This window comes from Lathamus discolor, chromosome 10, assembly GCF_037157495.1.
Source record: "Lathamus discolor isolate bLatDis1 chromosome 10, bLatDis1.hap1, whole genome shotgun sequence".
NCBI classification, from domain to species: Eukaryota; Metazoa; Chordata; class Aves; order Psittaciformes; family Psittacidae; genus Lathamus; species Lathamus discolor.
Genome location: NC_088893.1, coordinates 12,826,753 through 12,848,310, shown reverse-complemented (window position 1 = coordinate 12,848,310; position 21,558 = coordinate 12,826,753). Strand labels below are relative to the sequence as shown.

The window sequence follows — 21,558 nt, the reverse complement described above, 5'->3', positions numbered from 1 at the left end:
TGATCAGAAGTGTCCGCTTCACTCTCCCCCTCTCCTGTATGGGTTAGAGGGGGAAAACCTTGCAAGCCCAACAATGCTCAGGATCCAGTGCAAACCCTGCAGATCAATATTAGCTGAAACTTGCAGGAGGCTTGATCTGTTCAGAACTTGCTCATCTGGTCTGGCTCATATTTCTAGATAAGGATCACAGGGGATACAGTAAGTTTGTAGGCACATATAATGCAGCTTCCTCACAGAGCTGGATGCATGTTTGTCTTCACAATTGCTAAAACGTTGCATTGTTACAGGAGTTCACTATTTTTTACCTGGCACAATTTCTTACTTCTTAATTATTATTTTTGCATAGGTAAAACTTATCTGTGCTCATTATAAAATTCTCACTACTAAATTATTTATGCCAAACAATCAAGTGTGATACCTCTGCAGATGTCAGCAGATAAACAGAAATGCAATGTTGCATGATGGAGTTTAATGCTGTGGAAATGTCGGGGCGTTTACTTGAAAATTCCACTGACCTTTGCTGTCCTTTCTTCAATGTTTGCTTATTGCCACAGTAAGGAAACACTGCAATAAGGTTAGGCATTTTTATATGTGTCTCCTGAAAGTCAATATTTAACGGAGGCATGTTTCCTCAATTAAACCATTTTGGATTACTTGCTATCGAAAGAGGCAGCACAGAGGCACCATTTATACAGAATACAGGCAATACATGTTGATATAGCAAAGAGAGCAAGAGCAAAAAACTCAACCAAGGCCAAAATACAGGATTGTCCTAAAGGAGCATGGGAGCACAGTGTCTGCATGTTGCTACAGCGGGATACTGTGACCTTAACATATTACAGGTTTGTGGTCATTTTGGAGGTTCCTCTCTTTCCTTGCTGGCAGTCCAGGCTCTTTGGGACCTGTGTAACAAGGCAATAGTGTCTGGGAAATAACAAGCAGGGGAATGCAGTGCTATTCTTCCGTTGCAACGTTAGGTGCGATGTTGCACACTAAGGCACCGGATCAATACTTCCAGCAGCAAGCCGTTCAATACACCAGAATTATTGCTTCATTTTTCTTCTTATTATAGATGAGTTGTGTTATTATTTTCCCCAAATCGATATTTTACAACCTTTTTTATCCGTTTCTCCATAAATTTTGTGATTACTTTAAACTGGGAATTCCGGTACACTAAATAAGATGCAGTATCTGAGAGGTAGTGAATGTACCAACACAATTTTTTACACAAGACACTGCTTAAAGGCAGATCCTAATCAATAGCTAAGTAGGAAAATTCTTACATAAGAAAGTTGGAAGCAGCACCACTTTCTTACAAAATCAAAATTCACGTTCCTAGAACATATTGGCTACAAAATAAGACTATTTTAGAAGTATGGGGAAAGGGAGGTCTGATGGGCACTTTGCGTGGGAAATTTAATTCCAAACAAATATGCTTTTTACTTCCCCCCAGCTAAAGGGCGACCATAATTCACTGAAATTGTTTCTTGCAAAGCAGATAATCCTGTGCACCTTAGAGTGATTTAATTAGCTTCCGTAGCTGTCTCCTGCTAAGTGTTTAAAGCATCTGCAAATCAAATCATGTTAACTCATCTGCTGCACCACTTTCTTTGTTCTATGCATAGGACCTTCCTAATAGCATTAATAGAAGCATGAGTTTCCCTGGAGAGGGGAGTAGCAAAGTGAGTTAATTACATAGTTATTGTAAAATTGTGTACATTATTCCACAGAACATGCAGGGTAAGTACTAAGGTGCTACACAGAAAATGCCAATTTTGGGTGATCCCAAGGACTGCAGTGTTGTCATTTGAAAATGTAATTGTAGATTCCCACTGAAGTCACAGAAATCCTGCAAAATTCCTGTGTGCAGTCTACCTGGCCTGGCTGCTCATGGACTGCAGTGCAGGATTGTTGCTATTCCCTTCATATCAGCTACAATATCTATCCTCACATTTACTGCAGAATTACAAGATTGAAAAGTAGGAGGTACTGTCATCTCCATTCAACATTTTCTAACACTTGAAAAATTTTGAAGGGAAAAAAAATAAAATCCATGAGATTTTCTGCTCTGAATTGTATAGATTTCCACTCATATCCATTTGGTCTCATTAAGGATAGCATCACAGACTCCTCAAAGAGCAGCTTTTTCAAATCTGGGCCTCTGTACTATAGTAGGGAAAGTAATTCATAACAAAACATTCCCTCTCAGTAACTGTCCACAGAGATATTTTTCTCCAATTAACTTGTTAGCTGAAAGTATTTATCAAATAGCTTTTCTAATTAACCTTACCCTTATAGATAGATCATTAGAGTGGAGTGTTACAGATTTTTGGTTTAAATTCTCCACTTATAGCATATGTTTGCAGAGGGCACTTCCTCACCTGTGTGTTTGCTGGTTTAGAGTCATGTTTCTTACTTACCAACAGCTTTACATCCTTTTGTTCAAAGACACAAACACCACAGAATGTGAACTTTCCATAGTACACTGAATTTTTCTTAAAATGGACTGTCTCAGCTAACTCACTCCTTAAAACATTCACCGGGAGAAAAACACTACAGAGAAACTGAAGGAAATTCATTGACAAAAAACAAATGAATATTCATGGTCCACAGAAATTCCCTTATTTCCCAGCTCTAATCAGCATGAACATCTGTGAAAAAAGTCTAATGGGGAAAAATGGAGAGGGGAGGGGGTCATTTCAATCCATTCCCTCAGGCCCCAATTTAAAGAAGTTTCATTTGTCTTTCTAACAGAACTTGCAAGCAATGCAAGGATGAACAGTGTTGGTGAAAAAATGATGTGCAGACTGGTCTTGTCTTTGAGAAAGCTGAACTAAATTCTTAACTCAAGAACAAAAGATACCTAGAGTAGATTCTTGTTCCTGTCCCTGACCTGCCAGACAGTGCACTGCCCTGAGACCCCCTCTTATCATCAACAGAGCCTGAGCTGACAGAAACACCCAGGGAAAACACAATCTAAGGCAAATAGGCGAGGCATGTTTCACTCTCTTCTTTTTAAATAAATGACGTGCACATTTCAATGTAAGATTAAGGGAACTAAAAGTACCTCAAAATTAGAAGCCTGTAGAGAAAATATTGCTTTTCAGTATGATGGCCACTTGAAGACTTATTTTTAGGAACGACAACATAGTGACTATTTCTAGAAGCTGTGCACAACATGCATGTCAACTTTGAGGAGAATTCTTTTCAGAGTAGTGAAACTAGTCAGAGATCTACATTTGGAAAAAACATTTCTCTTGCAGAAGCGACCTTTCATCATGAATTCATGGTTACTTCTGGCAGTAAAACCTTGCCTTTCATTTTTACAAATACAAGCTTGCTGCTAGAACTGCCTGAGCATACAAACTACGTATTTTTATTTGATGAGTCTTCTAAAGAAAGTAGCCCAGCGAAAGCTAGCAATAGGATATAACTTATGAGAAAAAACCAAACAAACCACCAACCACAAATAAACAAAAACTGAAACAAAAAGAGAGACAATAAGTACATGTATTTCAGATACCATCATGGGATGGTGGTATTCGGGGCAATAGTTAACTTTCCTACTTCGCACCTAGCATGTGAGGTCAATTGGTGTGTAATACTTTTTATCTAGATTTGAGCACTTGTTCAGAGCCCACCTGCAGACAGGGGACAGAGAGTTTCATGATGGTGATTTACCCACTTCTAAGATGATGCCTGAGACAGTCAACGGGGTACCATACCCCAGAGCTCCAAAGGGAAGGTCACTAGATTTCTGTCCCTTATGCAGACAAGGTTAAAAAAAGACCTTGTCATGTTGAAAAGGGATAACGCCCACCCTAGAAGATGCTGCAGTACTAAACAGTGACAGCAAGTTTCACAATTCATAGGTTTTACCCTGTAATTTTCAGAAATTTAAAACTGAGAATTTGGTGCCACTTTCTGTTTTAACAAACACGCATTTTTTATCTAGATGTCTGTTATAACATCTTAATTTCTATGTGCATTTTTTGTCCTATGGGGATTAAAAAAAATACCGTTCTTAGCTGATTGTGTGGGGGGTTTCTCTCTGTGTTTTTTGGTTGGTTCTTTTTGGGTTTTGTTTAGTTTTGTTTTTTTATTAACCCTCTGTCTGCTGGGAATAGGGTTTCCTCTTGTTAACCACCAATGCTGACACCTGGTGCTATGCAAGAGCAGTTCAAGTCCACAACTCTTCATGCAAAGCGGTTAACCACAATTTATGCCAACAGGAAAAACATGAAAAAAATCACATTTGGGAGGGAAGGGAGAGAAGGGAAATTAAAGAAGATGCTAAAAGATTAAATAACAGTGGGTATCGCCAAGCAAATACCTTAAGGTATTACAATATGGCATGCAAGACTGTAGGCCTCCAAAGGTAGCTGTCCAAAACCAGACTCTTTATTGTGATATTGAAAGGATTGTTCACATTTATCTCCCCAAGCCGTAAAGTACCATGAGCTATCTGATATTTGGTAGTCTATGTTCAGCATGGGTTTGAAAGAAGTTCATGCAGAATAGCTGATATGCTGCAAAACCACAGTCTAATTTACATCATGCTAACATGCTTGTGTACTAATATTTAAATAACTTCTACCTTGTGGAATAAAAGATCTGCTTATGCTTGTCTTGGCAGAATTCAGGAGTGTCGTATGTCTGTAATGAGCTACAGAGTTCACAATAGACCAATGGCAAGATCCAATGGCAAAACACCTTTCAGTGAAGGTTATGAGCAAACCTCAAACAATTGGGCTTGAGTTTTTTTTTATTGAGCTTCAGATATATTTTTGGGGGGTCAGGGAGGTTGGCAAATTTTAAAAGAATTGCAGTAGTACTAATGCCACAATGTTCTTCCTTAGCAGCATCAGCAACAGGGTGATAATAGAGATCTGCCAGGAGGCCCTAGCGAAGTTTGTTGAAGTTGTTACAACTTTCGAGCAGATGGAATCTCCAAGGAAATTCTACTTTCTCTGAGATATTAGCCATTATCATGAAATAAATGTGGACTACTGCCAACTGTCTCAGATCATTTAAAACACCATGGTTACAATTCCCTTCCTTTCCGAGTTGCTTGTCTTTCCCTCTGTTGGCTCCTATGGTGCCAGCAATATAGAGTCTCTCCAGCCTCCAAGAGCATGTCTGCACTGCAGACTGCAATCTCTGGAACATATGGAAATACTCGAAATGACTTTTTAAATGAAGTAACAATGGACACCACAACCTGCACCAGGAGGCAACTATGCAGCATTTTGGACAAGCCTGAAAAGCTGTCAGGGTTGAGCTTAGTCATACTGGGACTAAACTGATTCCAGCACCTCTAACCAGACACGACGGCAGACCACATCATTTATGCACTTGATAACTTCATAACTAAGCAGAAGAGCCTGTGTGAGTTCTTGCAAGATAGCAGAAAAGTACAAAGAACTTCACACACCATGCAATAAATTGCTCTTGCATCCACTGAGATGAAAGGCTGCAAGTACAAGATTTTCCTTTTATCTATATATTAACAAAAAAGCCTGAATCTGTAGACAAGGGCTATATTGGGGCACATCTACTCTGTAGTCATTGCTGTCAGCAAGATTTAACCAGGCTAGATAAACATTATGGGCTGCGTAGGGATGCTAGTACAAGCACAAAGCAAGGAGGCTGCCCAAGTCCTGCCTCTGGGGAACAATGGCTGCACAGCACATTGCTGGTCTGAGCCAGCCATACAGCCTTCACTTGTGTAACAAAATGCCCAAGCAAAACGAACCCTCACTAACAAGCACCTCAAAGGATTTAAGCACATCTTAAGGAGGCTATTTTGCAGGTAGTGCTGTGCAAGAGCATGCCTCAGGGGGCCATGCACAAAATTCATGTTCTGACTTCATTGCCAGCACCAGCGTGCTGTGCACATGGGCACCTCTGACAGTCTAGCCCACAGCTTGGCCATTTTTCAACAACACACACTAAATTCTGCACACGGTCCCAGGCAGAAATCAAAACCTGCTGCATCCCATGAGAAGCACAGAAAGGGTGAGTTAGGTACATATATACCCGCAGGGCAGCCAGAATTCCCAGCTAACTATCTATGAAGTATTTCAGCGGCAACAAGTAGCCGAGGAGTCTGCTTTCTGGACCCGCAAAAAGATAATGCTTTGTACCTCTTCTCAGGGCACAGGATCAAAATGCGTTAAGGTAAGCAGTACAGCTGCTGCTGCTACTATAAACTGTCCATTTCTGTGGCATTTGCCTAATCTGAATACCCACACTTCAAGAAACAAGACAGTGAAGCTTCCCGTAGAAATAGAATGCACTCCAGGCTTTTTAGAAATTCACCTCAGCTCTCTATTTTATTGGCCATTTTTTTAAAAGAGGGAATAATATCAACTGACATGAGCTAAAAGGAGAATAAAAAAAGATTAACAATTTTGGTCTGGAATAAGAGAGTTTTGAAGCAAAGGCATGAAAATTTAAAGGTTTTGGGGTGGGGATAAAGAAAAGAATTTACAAGGCTTATTTTGTGAACTCAGAGGGTTAATTTATCATGGAGTAAGTCTAACTTGAAAAGCAAAAAATGGTTTATTGGCTTTGAAGGTCAGATAACTATGTTACATTATATTCAATAGGTTAAGGTTCCAAGGGTCTACAGGGTTGCATGACAATTGCAGGAATCCTTATAAAGTCTAGTTTATACCTTTATCGTTAATAGCTTTCTAATCCTTTACCACAAATTTATAGTTTAGAAATGGCAACACATCTTAAAGATTAAAGGTATGTGACAAACAGTTCATGTCCTTTAATAATCAAATCACATAGCTTAGATTGGGGGCTTATCAGGCTTTTTCCTACTCTGTGGTTTCATAGGTAGAGAATACTTTATATCCCTATTACATGAATGATGAATGGGACCATTGGTTATGGGCTGTTATTTGCTTGGCTGTAGTCAATATGTTTTCTTTGGACAGGGACTTCAGTGATTTATTTCTCTTTTGGCCTTATCACTTATTAACTCAGGGCAGACAGAAACAGGCAAGGTTGTGAATAGGGACTAGTGCCCATTTAGACTTCTAATATCAGAGAAAATATTCTTTTTAATGATCCAGCTACCCTTTGCTGCGTAGACTCTGATTGCACTCCCCTCTAACTAGAAAATAAAGGTCATATTTCTTGAAAAGTGTATACATAAAATATGCAAAATAATATGTTTCCTTCACAGCCAGCTTTATCCTGACGGTTGCTGTAATTGCTTTCATTTTGCAGCTGTCCTACAGGTACACTGCACAGTTTAAGTGATTGTTTTTTGCAGTGTGTTATGGTGCTGCCAGTGTTTAAGAAATGCCAAAGATATGAGGGTTCTGTGTTCCTATTAGCATATAAAAGGGATTTTCCAGTCTACCTCCATTGTTTCCTCACTGGCTGGTAACACACTTCTCCCTGCAATAAATTAGAATTCCTCTCAGCTTCTTTTCCTGATTTTCTGCATACCAAACAACCCCAATATTCCCAATATTCGATCCTGATGACTCTCTGCACTTTACTAGGCACATCCTAAGAAGCTTCAAAACAAACACTTTTGTAAGAACTTTAACTCCCAAGCCCACCACCAAATAATAAACACTGAAGTTATCTCATCTAGAAAAGGTTGTGCCAAAACAAATGCAGCCACTGACTCAGCAGAGCAACTACGCTAATGGACTGGAACTCAGAAAGGGCCAGGTTCAAGCTTAAACTCAAATACAGATTTCCTAAGGGCATATTTTCTTTTCAAGGGCAGGTTACAACCCAGTCACTGATGTAGGTGCTGGAAGGAGAGACTGCACCAATCCCTCCCTTTTTTTCCCACTTGTATTTTACCTGCAAGCATCTTGGACCCAGCCAGCAGTGGTGCCATTAGGACCCAGTTCTTCAGTGACTATGGCAAACTCCTGTCGTAGCAGAACAGTTTAACCTCTTCAGCCCAATGCACCACCCCAGATAGAGGTCCATCTCTGAGCTCCACACTCCACCTGATGCCTCCAACTGTTCTCATGACATGGTCTAGTTGGGAATGAACACTCAGTACAGTGAGATGAAGGGGGAACCCAGTGAGAACTCCACATTAAGGAATTTTTAATAGCTGTTATGAGTTCTTTGCTTGCAACCAGAAAAATTAATTAAATTTACCAGTAAAAGTCTACATTTACAAAGGATTTATTTTTATTCTTCCTTACTTGACAGTGCTATAAGTTAGGATTTACCATCTCTCCTCTGTAGAGTATCTTTGAGATCAGGAACAGACTTTGTATTGAGCATCCAAAGCACAGGGTAACCTGCAGTGCCAGGCTCCCCTACTTTTAAGAACAGACACCAGCTCTTACTTTAAACTTTATACATTTCTTTGTATCGAGGGATTTTGTTCTATTCTTCCATAGCACTCTGTGACTATTTAACTGCAAGATATCTGATACTTTTTATTCTACCACTGCTATTAATATTTACTAGTGAAAGGCAGATAAAAACTGCTGTCAAAAACAAATGACACACATTTGCTAGCTACCAGATCTCATAGCTGGTCACTCGTCTGCAGAAGTGATGTGCTCTGTATTTCATTTCAGATTAATGATTGTCATATCTTTGAGGGTGAAGAATTTTATAAACACATCAGGATAAAACCCAAGACAGGATCAGAGATGCTGGCTTTTTTATTTTATTTTTATTGTCCTGTTGGCAGTGGCCTTCTCTCCTCATCTATACTAATCAGCTATTTAAGTGCTCATGATTTAATAATAAACACACATGAATGAGGCATTGTAAAACTAATGGGGTTGTGTATTACTGATGTTGAGAATAACCGCCACTAGATTTTAACATTTCTCAGGAACTAACACACAGCTATGGCCAAGGTTAGGTGGTGCAAGGGTCAAACTCTAGCCCACAGGGATCAAGAAAGGCTCCAGTGGGGCTACAGGAACCTCTTGACAGCCAGTCTGTCTCTTATCACCACTTCTTTTTTCTTCTTTTTTTTTTTTTTTCCCCTATTTTTTTAAGTCTACAAACTCCAGAACTCTCCATTCTGAAAACTGATTGCTTCACTGAATATGTATCTTTTGAACTTTGCATAGTTATTTGTGCCTTTTTGAAAGCAGAAATTTTTCCTATCAAAGGAATCACTGAAGTTTACCGGGCTGGAAATTTTAGAGACTAGAGTTCACCTTTTAAAGCAGTTCCAATGCTGGGCGGATCTCTATACATCACTTTAACCTGGCCGTGGACTAAAATTTTAAATGGTGATGGGTAGTTTTTGGTCTCTTATTCTTGGACATATTTGACTTCAGAAATGAAGAGAGAATGATTCTCAGAAGACAATAATCCCTGTCCTTTTGTAAATTTAAAAAAATAAAGATAAAAAGCTAAAAATTAAGCCACATAAAACTGAGGCTTTTGAAAATACTAATGATTTGTGATCTGTAAGGGTCTTGCTGTTTGTACATAGGCTCAAATGTTTTCAGAAGTAAATTAAAGGTGAAATGAGGATGGAGCAGGGACTTTTTCCCATGAGGCTATTTCTTCTTCGTACAACTGGTGGAGTGAAAAGTTCTCTAAGAAGCCCTATGACATTTCAGAGAAAGAGGCAGTCTCCCAGAAGTTCTGTGAATATCCTGACCTTCCTAACGCTAGCATTTCTACATCACCCCACACACAACGGCTCAAAAGCATAATGCAAACACTGGTCAGTCTCAGCAGTGCTCCACTCTGACCTACTTGGCCTTCATCACAATTATCCTGGAGGCTCAGCGCTCAGTGTCTGGGTTATTCACACTGCACAGCAAGCCCTATGTGTCTATGCTGACCCTACATCCACTCATTCCTGTCAGTAGCACTTTTAGAGACATACTATAGCCCATAGCTTATAACAAACCCCAAATGAACTGGGAGAAGGATGATGACTTGCCACTGACACAAACAGTTTAGCCCCCAGCCCCCTGTAAGACAATGCAAATGAAAATAGTCCCAAAATTCTAACCTGTATCTAACCATGTGGCTACTTAAAAAAAAAAAAAATAAAAATAAAAGAAAGAAAAAAAATATATAAAAAAGGGACAGTATTTGGGGTAGGGCTCCACCAAGAATCTGAATTAACCCTATGTGGTATACATAACCTTAGTGACAAAGCTATATACTTTTGGCCCCTATGTAGTCCTTTGCTCTAGTTTGGGAACAAAAGCACAAAACCTTAAACTGAGCAGGTGGCAGAAGACACAGCATAATGCATTTTTATGGACCTTCCATATGTCCTTTCCAATATGCAGGGAGATAAATTCTCCCTTCACTTACATTCATGCAGTCCCACTCAAATCTTGCAGTATAGTACCACAGGAAAATCCATCTGTGAAAGTCATGCTGCCCATGATGCATCCATTTTTCAAAAATAAAAAAAAAAAACCACCACCAAAATCTCAAAGACTTGTCCAAGTACCACAGTTTCTTGCCAGATCTCATCCCTTATTTAACTCAGCCAGTCACCTTGGGAAACTACCTATGGATTTGTATCCCTAATGGTTCCTTACTTTATCTCAGTTTCTCCAGTCCTAAAATAATGGTAATGATACATACCCGACTCCTAAGTTGTAACATGAAGCTTAATTCGCTTATTGCGCTTCAGTACCAGAAGAGACATATAGATGAAGGGTGCCACAGGGAAATACTGACAAGCGTGTTTGAGTATTTCTGTATGTAATATGAACTTCTAATATTATTCCAAAATTAACACACATGCAAGATGTGTTCAGACTTCTGTATTTCTAAATGTTCTCTCAGGAACGTCAAAGCTTAAAACCCAAGAAATAATTGCTTTGTAAGCTCATGCTAACGGCTTGCTTTGCAGATGGAAAACTAAAACCTTACTTTTTTTTTTTTTGTAATCACAGGGTTGACACTGGTTTATTTCTTTCAAAAATACTTACAAAAGCCAGGATTTCTCTGTATATATGTGACCTTGATTCCTAGATGGCACATGGACTACTTAGAGATCATGTTACTAAGTTATTTGCAGTTAAACGGGAGAAAAAAAAAAAAGAGGCTAAAATTAATGGGTCGCTGGGTATTTTCTTCTGAGAATTTAAGTACTTAACAGTAAGAAAAAACCAGTTTACAGCCAGGTGGCTTGAGGGGATATTTTGTTGAACACTGATTAAAAATAATTTCTTCTAAATGAGACCTGACCACAAAATGGGACCATTAACGAGCAGGGACATTCTCACCAGAAAGGAAACTACGCTTGATCAACTCCTGCACCGCCCACAAACCCCAGGTCTTTTTCTCTCTCACACACACACTCTCTCTCTTTTTTTTTTCTTTCCCCTTTTTCTCCTCTCCCCTTTTCTTTTTCTTAATAGCAGGGTAAATAAGCAGCAAGTGATGCTGAAATGTTTTCGGCCAAAAACAGAGGCCAAACTCCTCTGAGAAAACATTTGGCCTCTGTGGTTTTGTAATATGTTCCAGAACACTGAGTTCACTGAAGAACATTGTGAAAAACTCCCATCGGCTGGAGTGATGCTGGGGAATGTTACTGTATCCCAACTTCCAATTGGTCCATTTCCTGCAGGCCTTGTTAAAAAAAAAAAAAAAAAAAAAGGAAAAAAAAAATAGTGCTATGTGGGAGTTAAAACAAGTTCTCATGGGAAAAATGAATGGCAAGAAATTCTAGCTTTAAAAGAAACAGCTAATCTGCTAGTTTGATTGTTCTTCAAAACTTACAATGAACCAATAATCCTAATTAAAAACACTTGGCCTAGTTCTCTAAAGCATCATAGCTTTTTCTATGCTTCGTTTGTACACACCATAGACTATTAGTTTTTTTCTAGTGCTCACTAACAAAGTGCTGACTTTGTTGGGATGGCTGAGCTAATTTCGTGAACTCAGTGTGAAACCTTAGCTAAACAAAATTGTGGTAATTTTCCTTAATTTGTAAAAGTGATTGGAGTGCAAACAAAATTTTCCTCTTGGGTCAATCCTATAATTTTCAATTAACTAAAACTAATCGGCAGGCGTGTACTGAACCTGCATTTTGTTTAAAGGGCTGGAAGGCACTTCTGAAGGTCAGGATGCATTAATTGTTTTTATTTTAGTTTCATTTAGTCTTTATTAAAAAGCCACATTTAAGTTCAGGCTGCCTTTAAAAGGAAAATGCAAATTGTGTGAGATAGGATTTCAGTCACAATTGCTTTTCAGTATCTACCGTAACTCCATAAAAGCTGTATAAGTAAGAGAATTGTTCATGGACTGGATCACCTTTGATTTTAGCATTGTTGTTTAGTATTACATAACTTTCATTTATTGAAAAAAATATAATGTGTTTTAAACACTAACCTGAAAGGCATATATGGAAACGCTCTCCCTACTGGGACATCTTATTTCCACACTCAGCCATCTGCTTCTGGGCAGACAGGCTAAACTGTTGCTCTCTTTTTTACTGGAAAAGCTAACTAACGATGATCTAAAAAGCAAAACCAAAATGGGTCCAAGCCATTTTCACATTTAAATCCCAAAATGAAGTCCCCCAAAACATCTTTTCGAAGTCAGCGGGGGTGGGTTTCTTCCCTTTCTTCTTGTATGTTCATACAAGCCATTTCACCATCCCAAGATGCAGCCACACTGGTGGCTTAAAACAAGCAGGACAGCACAACTTGCTGTGAGTAAGAAAGTGAGAAGGGAAAGGATTCGTGGTCACACTGCCCAGAGCTCTGGCTGACACTCTCATGTGGTACACACTGGCAACTTGCACCAGCTGACAATCTGACCCTTTGCTTTTGCTTTTTCTTTTGTCCCAACACATTCAAACCCTAAATATCTTCCTTGATACAGTGCATTATTGTCCAATATATGAATTTTCCACACACTGTTGAAATCATAATACAATAAATGAACACAGCCTCCACAACCGCCTGCTGCTCAGCCAGCAAGGTGATATGTGAACAATTTAGGACCCAGTTTAAAGGAACCCAGTACATAATCCCAACTGGGGGAGAGGGTATTTGAAAAAGACAGCAAAGCTTTATAAGGCACCTTTGTTCAACTTTCTCAGTTTTAAGAAAAATCAAATGAGATCCTTGCTACCCAGCTGGAGCCCAGAAGTCTCTTGTCTGCCTTGAATCCATGTGTACATTCATAGTTGGAGCAAAATATGTGCCCACTGTAATTCAGAATGCCTCATAACCACAAGTATTTATCATATATCTTATTCTTAAAATTCCAGGGGCAATCAAGAATGGGGAAAGGAATTGCACTGGATTGCAATGAACCACAGTTCAGGCAAATGGTTACAGAAATACTCAGTCCTGTCTCCGTATGTGAAGCAAACATATAAAAGGACAAGCACACCAAAACCTGGACCAAACCATTAATTCTTGTAGCATGTATACCTTCCAAGGAATCAATGACACGCATTCATTTTAAAAAGTTAGGCTGCTACTTGACTTATTTCCCAGACCATTCTTATCACTACTGAAAGTGGTTTAACACTGACAGCACCTGCAATGTCCTCATGTGGGTTTTTTCAATAATTCTTCAGACCAAACCACTGGACTTCATTGTCTCAGTGTCAGATGCAACCCCAAAATATGCTGCAAGTCACTATGCAGCATCAGCTGGGGTGAAAGCTACTTATCCTCCCTGGAAGTCAGAGACAAGTATGTAGTGGTGAGATGGGCAGGTAAACAGGCTGCTGCTTTGAACAGTTGCAACATTTGCCGGACAACATGAGATGGAGATATTTAGCAGGATGCTTCTTGGAAGGCAGGTTCGTGATTGTGCTAGTATGTCTGGCTCTTTATGCTTGTACTCTTCCTCTGTTTGTTTGAGTAGTGGAGTATCTGTTTCTCTCTTTCCTCCCCCTGCCTGGATAAAGAGATGTCCCACTGCGAGGACAAACAAGCAAACAAAAATCCCACACTGGTATATTTTCAGATTCATCTCTATGGTCATCCATTTCTGAAATACGACCTTAAATTGGTATCTATCTCCCATGACGTGCTCAGCCAAAATAATAAAATACAGTACCAGTTTTTAATGACAAAAATAGAAGCCCAAGGTAGCATGTTATATTGCCTGCTCTATTTCTCCCCATTATACCCAGTACTAAACCATCCTTACCTGTGTAAATGAATCTTCCAGGCGTTCCCTTGCAAAACTGCTTAGACTTGTAGGACAATGTGACTTCTACAACCCCTGGGATATGTCGGGGAGGCGTCTGTACACGGATAGCATGAGGAGTAATCAGCTGGAGGAAAACAGAGAAGGGAGTAGAAAGCGGAAAAAGCACTGTTAGATGCTGAACACTTCTTTAATAACACCTTCCCCTCAGATCACAGTAAACAATCTTTGAAACATGTAATTAACCTGTCAATGTTTGAACGCAATCTGGATGTAACCCACACAAAAGCCAGTTACGACAATATTTACAAGCGTTCTCCTCCTCAGCCATAACAACATTATTTCAGTTTTCATACATGGCAGGCACTTGCTTCCTAGTACAAGCATTAGCCCTGGTTTAATACAATCATTTTAGTTTACAGCAGCAGGATGCCTATGTTTGCTCAGGTGAACAATGTGAACAATGGGGTCATAGCAGTGTCCAACAAATCCAATTGATGATACACAGGTATGTGAACATGGCACAGCTCAAGCCCAGGCTGAGATTCACTGCGCAGCCCAAGCCCAGATAGGCTTTTAAATGCACTGGTCCCCAGCTGGCATCCATACCCTTCAAAAGCACCACATGCTGCTGAGTTTTCTATTCATTTTCTGGAGCTATAACGGATTACTGCAGAAATGCAAAATTTGGCTTCTGAAGGATGGTGAATCTTTCCTTACAAATGATCAGAGCACTCAAGAGATACATCAAATATAACCATCTAACCAACACTTCCAGTCTGCCTTCATTGCAATGACTGACACACATCTGATGTGAACTTACATATTAAGAAGTAGACAAACTTAACTTTCTTGGTATTAGGGCTGGGAACCCTGATAATCTTAACACATAAAGTTGAGGTGGGACAGTGCTGCACTTTCCAGGCTCTAGACCATTTTTGCTCTGTCAGGATTCTGGACTGGATTTAAAACATAGTCACTGAAATGAATATAAGAGCCATCTAGGAGTTTTTTTAATTCATGGCAGGTTAGCGCAAATCTCTGCTGTGCTCAGAAACCACAGCATTGTACTCCCCATCACTGAAATGTCCTTACTCATTATGCTTCCTCAGACAAGAATAGGGAAAAGGGGTATGTAGAAAAGCTGCTATGATAGTGTCCAGCAATAAAGATACGGCTCTGGCACACGGATGAGCACTCTCCAACTGACTGTGGCACAGTAACACATTTCTAGAGAGGCAAACAAGACCAAGACCATAACCAGCCTTGACAGTGAGCAAAGCCATGGGCACCCTGTGCAGACAGTAAACTGCTCTGTGCTGTTGGTTGAATCATTTCAATATGCCTTTTTTTTTTTTTTCCTCTTTTCCTTAATAAATAGCTAATCTTATCTTTACTAGGAACCAATTATATCAAAATCATAGTAAATTCTTACCAAAATTTCAGGTTTTAAAGCAGTTCTCTGTTTAGGGCATAGGACTAAAAAAGCACAGGAGAGTAATAGCTGTCTGAGAGCCATCTGTGTTACTGAGGGAAATGTCATACACAGTAGGAAATTCTACATATATAAAATAAGAAAATTAAAATTGCATCAAGTTGAAGATTAAAACCAAAACTGTCAGCATCAAATGCTCCAAAAGTTATTCAGATTCACAGAAGTTGTATGTCATTTTAGAAATGATCATGTAGGAATCGATGCCTTCTTGTTTGTGAGCTACAAAGAACATGTTTTGAGGCTCTGCTTTGAAATCATGTGATTTAGAAACTTCTTAATTTTAAAAGAAACCTGTTTTTTCTGAATTACTCACTCTATCAACTGGGTAAAAAGCAAAACAAAATAAAAAAAAATTAACCAAAATACCAACAACCAAACGTCCACAATTGCTTTTACTTAAATTGAATTATCTTACAGTTGGGTTGACTGAGCTTAAAGTCATGGCAAACTTTCTATATGCCCTCAATAGTCAGAAGGCAGAAAGCACTCCCAAATAGCACTTTATTTCCAGTGCTTTAGGCACCTCTCACGTTAGGATGAGCTGCTCGCTGGAAGCATCTACCTTTCTCCAATGACCCCAGATGACAAGTTCAGACTAGATGCTTAACTGTAGGCAGCCAAACATAGCTGAGATAAATCCCCTCTATAACTGGTTCTAGTTAACTGGGTGAACTAGCAAGATGGGAAAAGTTTCATGACATTTCTAGAGGGAAAATATTTGTAAAAACAGCCAAGGATTTTAATAGCAAAGGTTAACATGTTAGTCTTACTACATCAGAGTGTGCCTTGTTCCCCTCACCCCCATTCTAGCGTGAGCTACACAGGCAGCTTCTGGTTGTATCTCTGAATTTCCCAGCATTTACTGGTCTGTCACCACTTTAATGTTCTTTAAACATAATTTGTGGCATTTTCCAATACTCATCTTCCCTAGTTCCCAAGAAATGTCTGACCTATTTATGGTCCATTGTTACAGAGAGCTGGGGAGAGTTAAGCAAGTTTCCTGGTTTGTTCTCCACAAACAGTTTGGTTTTCCTTTGTGCGCTGAAGTAAATAAGTTTAACTGTGTTTAAAACCACAAATATACAATAATGTCGCCCACACATTCCCAAAGGATGAACATTATGTCTGAAGTCCTATGGTTGAGGATGCTCAGGATGTATTTTACCCCTCTCTTTTCTAGAACTAAAACTCGGGAGACATACCAGAATACACATGCCTTTTACTTTTGCTTTTTCTCCTTAGCATCCGGCACTGGCCACTGTCAGTGATAGATTGCTGAGCTAGAACCACCTTTGCTCTGGGTCAGCCTTCAGTTCTCATGCACACAAAAAGGAACTGGCTAGCTCAGTTACATACCAGTAGTCCCCTATATTGCTGTCACATCAGGAAATTGTCTTTAACAGAAAATGTCCTCTTGCACATCGAAACCTGCCTTCAGAAGCCCACCTTTGGTCTTCAACTCTGATTCCCCAGTGCTGCCAGTATCTGTGCTGTGGAGCAGGACCAGCTCTCCCTGACTGTTTTGCAATTTGAATGACCCAATGGATACTACATGGGTCTGGGTACTCCATGCCCACCTATGTCAAATCTGCCCCCAACTTTGATAACTCCAGGATTACAGGACGTTTCACTGTCTACATTGTCAGCCTGCAGCCTGACCTTGGGGATCTACTCCACCATGTTTTCTCCTCTCACCCTGACATAGCCTGTACCTTATTCAAGGCAGTCTGTCTCATATTTGCATGTAGATCATCTGGAAAGGTGAGCTATTAGCATCAAGGAATATTAAAAGTAAAGACAACATTCCTGGAAGCCTCTGAGTCCCAAACAGTTGGAGACTGATAGTCATGGGGAAGCATCATAACGTGTTCACCCTGTTGTTTTTATAGACAGCTGTCATTGCCACTGCCAACCCAACATGTTCTGACCTCAGGTGGGAACCTTTGGTGCGGTAACAGCAATCAAAACAATGTTAGCAATGACATGCCAAGAAATAAGAACTTATAAATAGGAGCTGACATACATTTCTGACTGCATTTTAAAGATGTAAATCTTGAGCAAGGCATTAACCTGTGATTTGGACATGAACCCACTGGCCAAAAAATCCCAGATCCAACTTCCTCTTCCATTCCAGCATTTGGCAAATTAAGACCTGTAGCTGGACATAGAACTACTAACTGGACCTTTTCTCCCAGAGATTTTCAAGCAAATTAGTCTGATACTTGGCAATTGCATTAGCTGTTTGATATAAACTCTTACATGCCGGTTGGAGCATGCTGTGGATTGCATTAAAACCTGAGTTAGAGATCTTCACAATGGATGGAGGTGCATGTCCTTCAAAATCCAAAACACATTTGTTTTGAGTACGTACAACAAGCCTCTTTCTGTGGTTTGCTAATATATTCTAGACATTCTTGTATGATACAGCATCATTTCACACTCCTCAGAGTGCCAGGTTACTTTCCTTTTTTAAAAATGACATTTTATAAGGAGATGTCATTAATCTGAGTCACTAGTTTATTTTTGCTTGCTTGAGCTCTGGTTTGTGGTTAGGGAAACGGTGACAGTCATAAATTTAACTTGGACTCTGTGTGAAGAGGACCTAGGACAGGAATGAAGAAAAGAAGAAACCCACCAACTGAAGGCAATGACAGTTTTCAGTGAGAACAGGACCCATACAGTACCTATATTTTAAACATGACCAGTGACTTCACATGCCTCAATTCTGGGGATCCGGATGCTGCTTAATAAGCCTTGGGTTTCAAAAAGAGGGTGCCACTCATTTTTTAAAAATGAGTCAGACCTCCAAAATGAGAACGCAAAAACAGAGACTTCCAAAATCAATAATAAACATAAAAAGCAAAATAAAAAGCTGTGCTACAGAATTTGATTCAGCAGCATAAAATAAATAAAATAAACCCCAAAACCAACAAAACCCCACCAACCAAAAAAATCATCTTCTGGTTTTGTGCTGTACAAAGGTAAAAAAAATGATGTTTCAGTGCTTCATCTTTTCTTAGTATAAAAGAAAAAGAAGTTGTTTCCAGCTGACTCTGTACAGCTGGAGGAATGTTCTTGGCAGGAAAATGTTTGAAGAAATAGTTCATTTTAAGCAAATATTGTGGAATATTTATAAGAAACTAATTTTGTCTTCACAATCATGTATTTGCCCTGAAACTTGACTCTTGGAGTTTCAGCCCCCCAATAAGTGAGACAAACAACAGGGGATTTTTATCTTCAGTTCCAATTTAGAACATTAGCAACAACGCATAGATACAGAATACTGGGTAAAAACCTGCAAATAACAACTCTCTGTGGCCGTGGACTGGACAAACAGACAGGCAGAGTCTATCTGGCAAACAGACTATTTGCTGGGAGTGGCCTGTCCAGGTTCAGCATGTGCACATGATATACCAGTGCCATTTGTTGGTCAGTTATGAAAGTCCCTTGAAAAAAAGGCATTAGATGGCACATTTTCCTGTACTCTAAAAATATCAAGGACTCTCAAAGTCATTTTTATAAAGTAATATGGGAGCTAAGGATTAATTGAACTTACTGGCTTAGGGTATCTGCATTTCTTCACAAAATTAATGTGACAAATTAAGTTTTTATTTAGCTTTCCCTGGCTGAGAAAGGTTGCAATTATGTTAGAGTGTTTACAGCTAAAATATATGTTTGAATAATAAATATGTGTTTCAGAAACCATTTTAAACCTCCTTTTTTTAATACAGTCAACTCCATTTCAAGCATATAAATATTTCAATTACAAAACTTGAATACATGTAAAATAAATTAAAAATATATTATTTACATTTCAAATTATTTATAACATACGCTGCTTGAGAGCAACAAATTCACCCTTAAAATGAATATTTCTTTTTGGCTTTAAACTTTGCTTCTGAACCATGCTAGGATTTATATTTTAAGTATCCATGCATCTCGGGTACTTACATGGATTTCACTACAACAAAGTCTGAGTAATATAAAAACTTTATGATAATTATCTTCACAGCACCTTTCCAAAGAAGGTGACTAATCTTATTACTATGTCAGAGAAAGCGAATTGAACTTTAAGCAGATTATGTGATTTGCCCAAGGTCCCATGCAAAGCCTGTGGCAAAATGATGCTTAATTTAAATATTAGACTTCATCCCCCAAACCACCTGCAATTATAACTGAAAGTGAAGCTAGAAAAATCCATGTGAAAACACTGGAAGATTCACTCCTTAGCTTTCCTGAAACTTAGTTAAAATCATGTTTCTTTTGGATCCATGAAACAACAGGATGAACTTGAAAATTCTTCTTGAATTCAATGACAAAATAACCTGGCCAGGTTCACTCAAAACTGGGCCTGACTGGCTACTCAAGATGAAGCTGCTTCAGGTTTGAAATGGTACTGAAATTCAGATCAGCAATTCAAGTCTACACTCTACTAAAGTAAAACAGAAATATTCTTCCTGGGGACTGAAAATGCACTAAGCATTTTTAGAAGTGGGAAGGCAAATGAAAGAACTTATTTTGTACTTCATAGGTGGCTAGTATGTGCAATCTGAATTATTTATAGATCACTATTATTTAGGGATCACTCAGACAGCTCATGCAGTTCTGCACGTTTGTCTGCTTTTTTTAGAGAGATTTTTTTTTTCCCCCCATCGGATTTTCTGTTGCTCTCATAGGTTATGAAACTGAGAAGCAATTCTGTAAGTGAAAGATAGTGAAACAGCTCTCACTCAAAGTCAACTTGCAACTGTAAACGTTATAGCATTCACAACAAACAGACTGGCTTTGGACCCATTCTAATACTATTCTCATTTTATGACAAGGCCTTGTAACCACCAGCAACATTTTGACCACCACTCACTCTCCTGAGATTAGAAATTGCCAATTAATGACTTCCACTGATAAATAGAATAAAAATTTATAATGAAAGATCCAAGTGTGCAGTACCAAAATCAGAGCATTTTCCTCCCAGCCTCTTCACTTTTCCCTGTTAAATGTCTGCAGCCATAATGGCTTTAATCCTAACACACAAAATGCTTACACTGGACCCAGGGGGCACTTTCATGATCACATAAGGGCTTCAGAATAGGGCTCATTTAATATATCTCCTTTTCTGGAATGCCCTTTCATCCACACTTGTCCTCAAGTGGAAGGATGAGAAAGGGAGAGGGAGGAAGAGAGGGAGGGGGGAGAAAGAGAGAACAGTGAAGCCCATGAAGGACGTTAGAGAATACTCTTCATATGGAAAAAATGCTGCCATATGTGCAATGGAATCAGTAAGGAGAATGTACTGGATATGAATTAATCTAGATTGTTGATTTAATATTTACAGGATATAACGTAAAGCATCAGATGATCCTTACGTAAGGCAAGCATTGTACAGCTACTTCAGAGGTACTATTTTGTCTGTTAGTGTGTTTGAGTAGTGAAATAATGAAAATAACAATTTCTTGTAAAACCTCAAAAATACTTTTGGAAAGGCATAAATGCAAAACATGAACCTTTCCTTGGAGCTGCCTTTCTGTGCCAGTGAAGCCAGTGGGAACTCTGCCCTGACTTCTATGGCCCTGCACACTGGAAGTGGCTGTTCAGATGCTGCTTTCTACAGGCTTTGGGGGAATATCAGACTCCACATTTATTTATGTGTCCAGAAAAGAGAGGATTTAAGAAACTGTGAGGAAGAGGTACCGCAAAAATTGGATAAGAAACAAAAAAGGGGATACTGTGAAACTACAGAGGACCCCACTAGGTATGATGAATCTGTACTTTCCACTGTGGATACAACATTGTGTATTCAGTTGCTATTATGAAAATGATGCTTACACCAAGCACCTCCACTTTAAGGGTATGCTATTCATAAGCACTGAATTTCTGCAATCTCCACCTCATTGAGGTGCAGCTACAAGCAGCCAGTTTCCCTGGAAAGCAGGATCACCTAAACGTTTGTT

The 21,558-nt window shown here is 39.2% G+C and overlaps 1 protein-coding gene across 5 annotated transcripts in view; it reads right to left on the bottom strand.

The window, feature by feature from the left end:
- EBF1 (EBF transcription factor 1) overlaps positions 1 to 21,558 on the bottom strand; it is a 278,427-nt gene that overhangs the window by 51,561 nt on the left and 205,308 nt on the right. For all 5 annotated transcript variants that reach the window (XM_065690402.1, XM_065690403.1, XM_065690404.1 and 2 more), the window contains exon 10: positions 14,116 to 14,242. In XM_065690402.1, the coding sequence (XP_065546474.1) occupies positions 14,116 to 14,242 (127 nt within the window). The remainder of the gene's footprint in view (positions 1 to 14,115; positions 14,243 to 21,558) is intronic.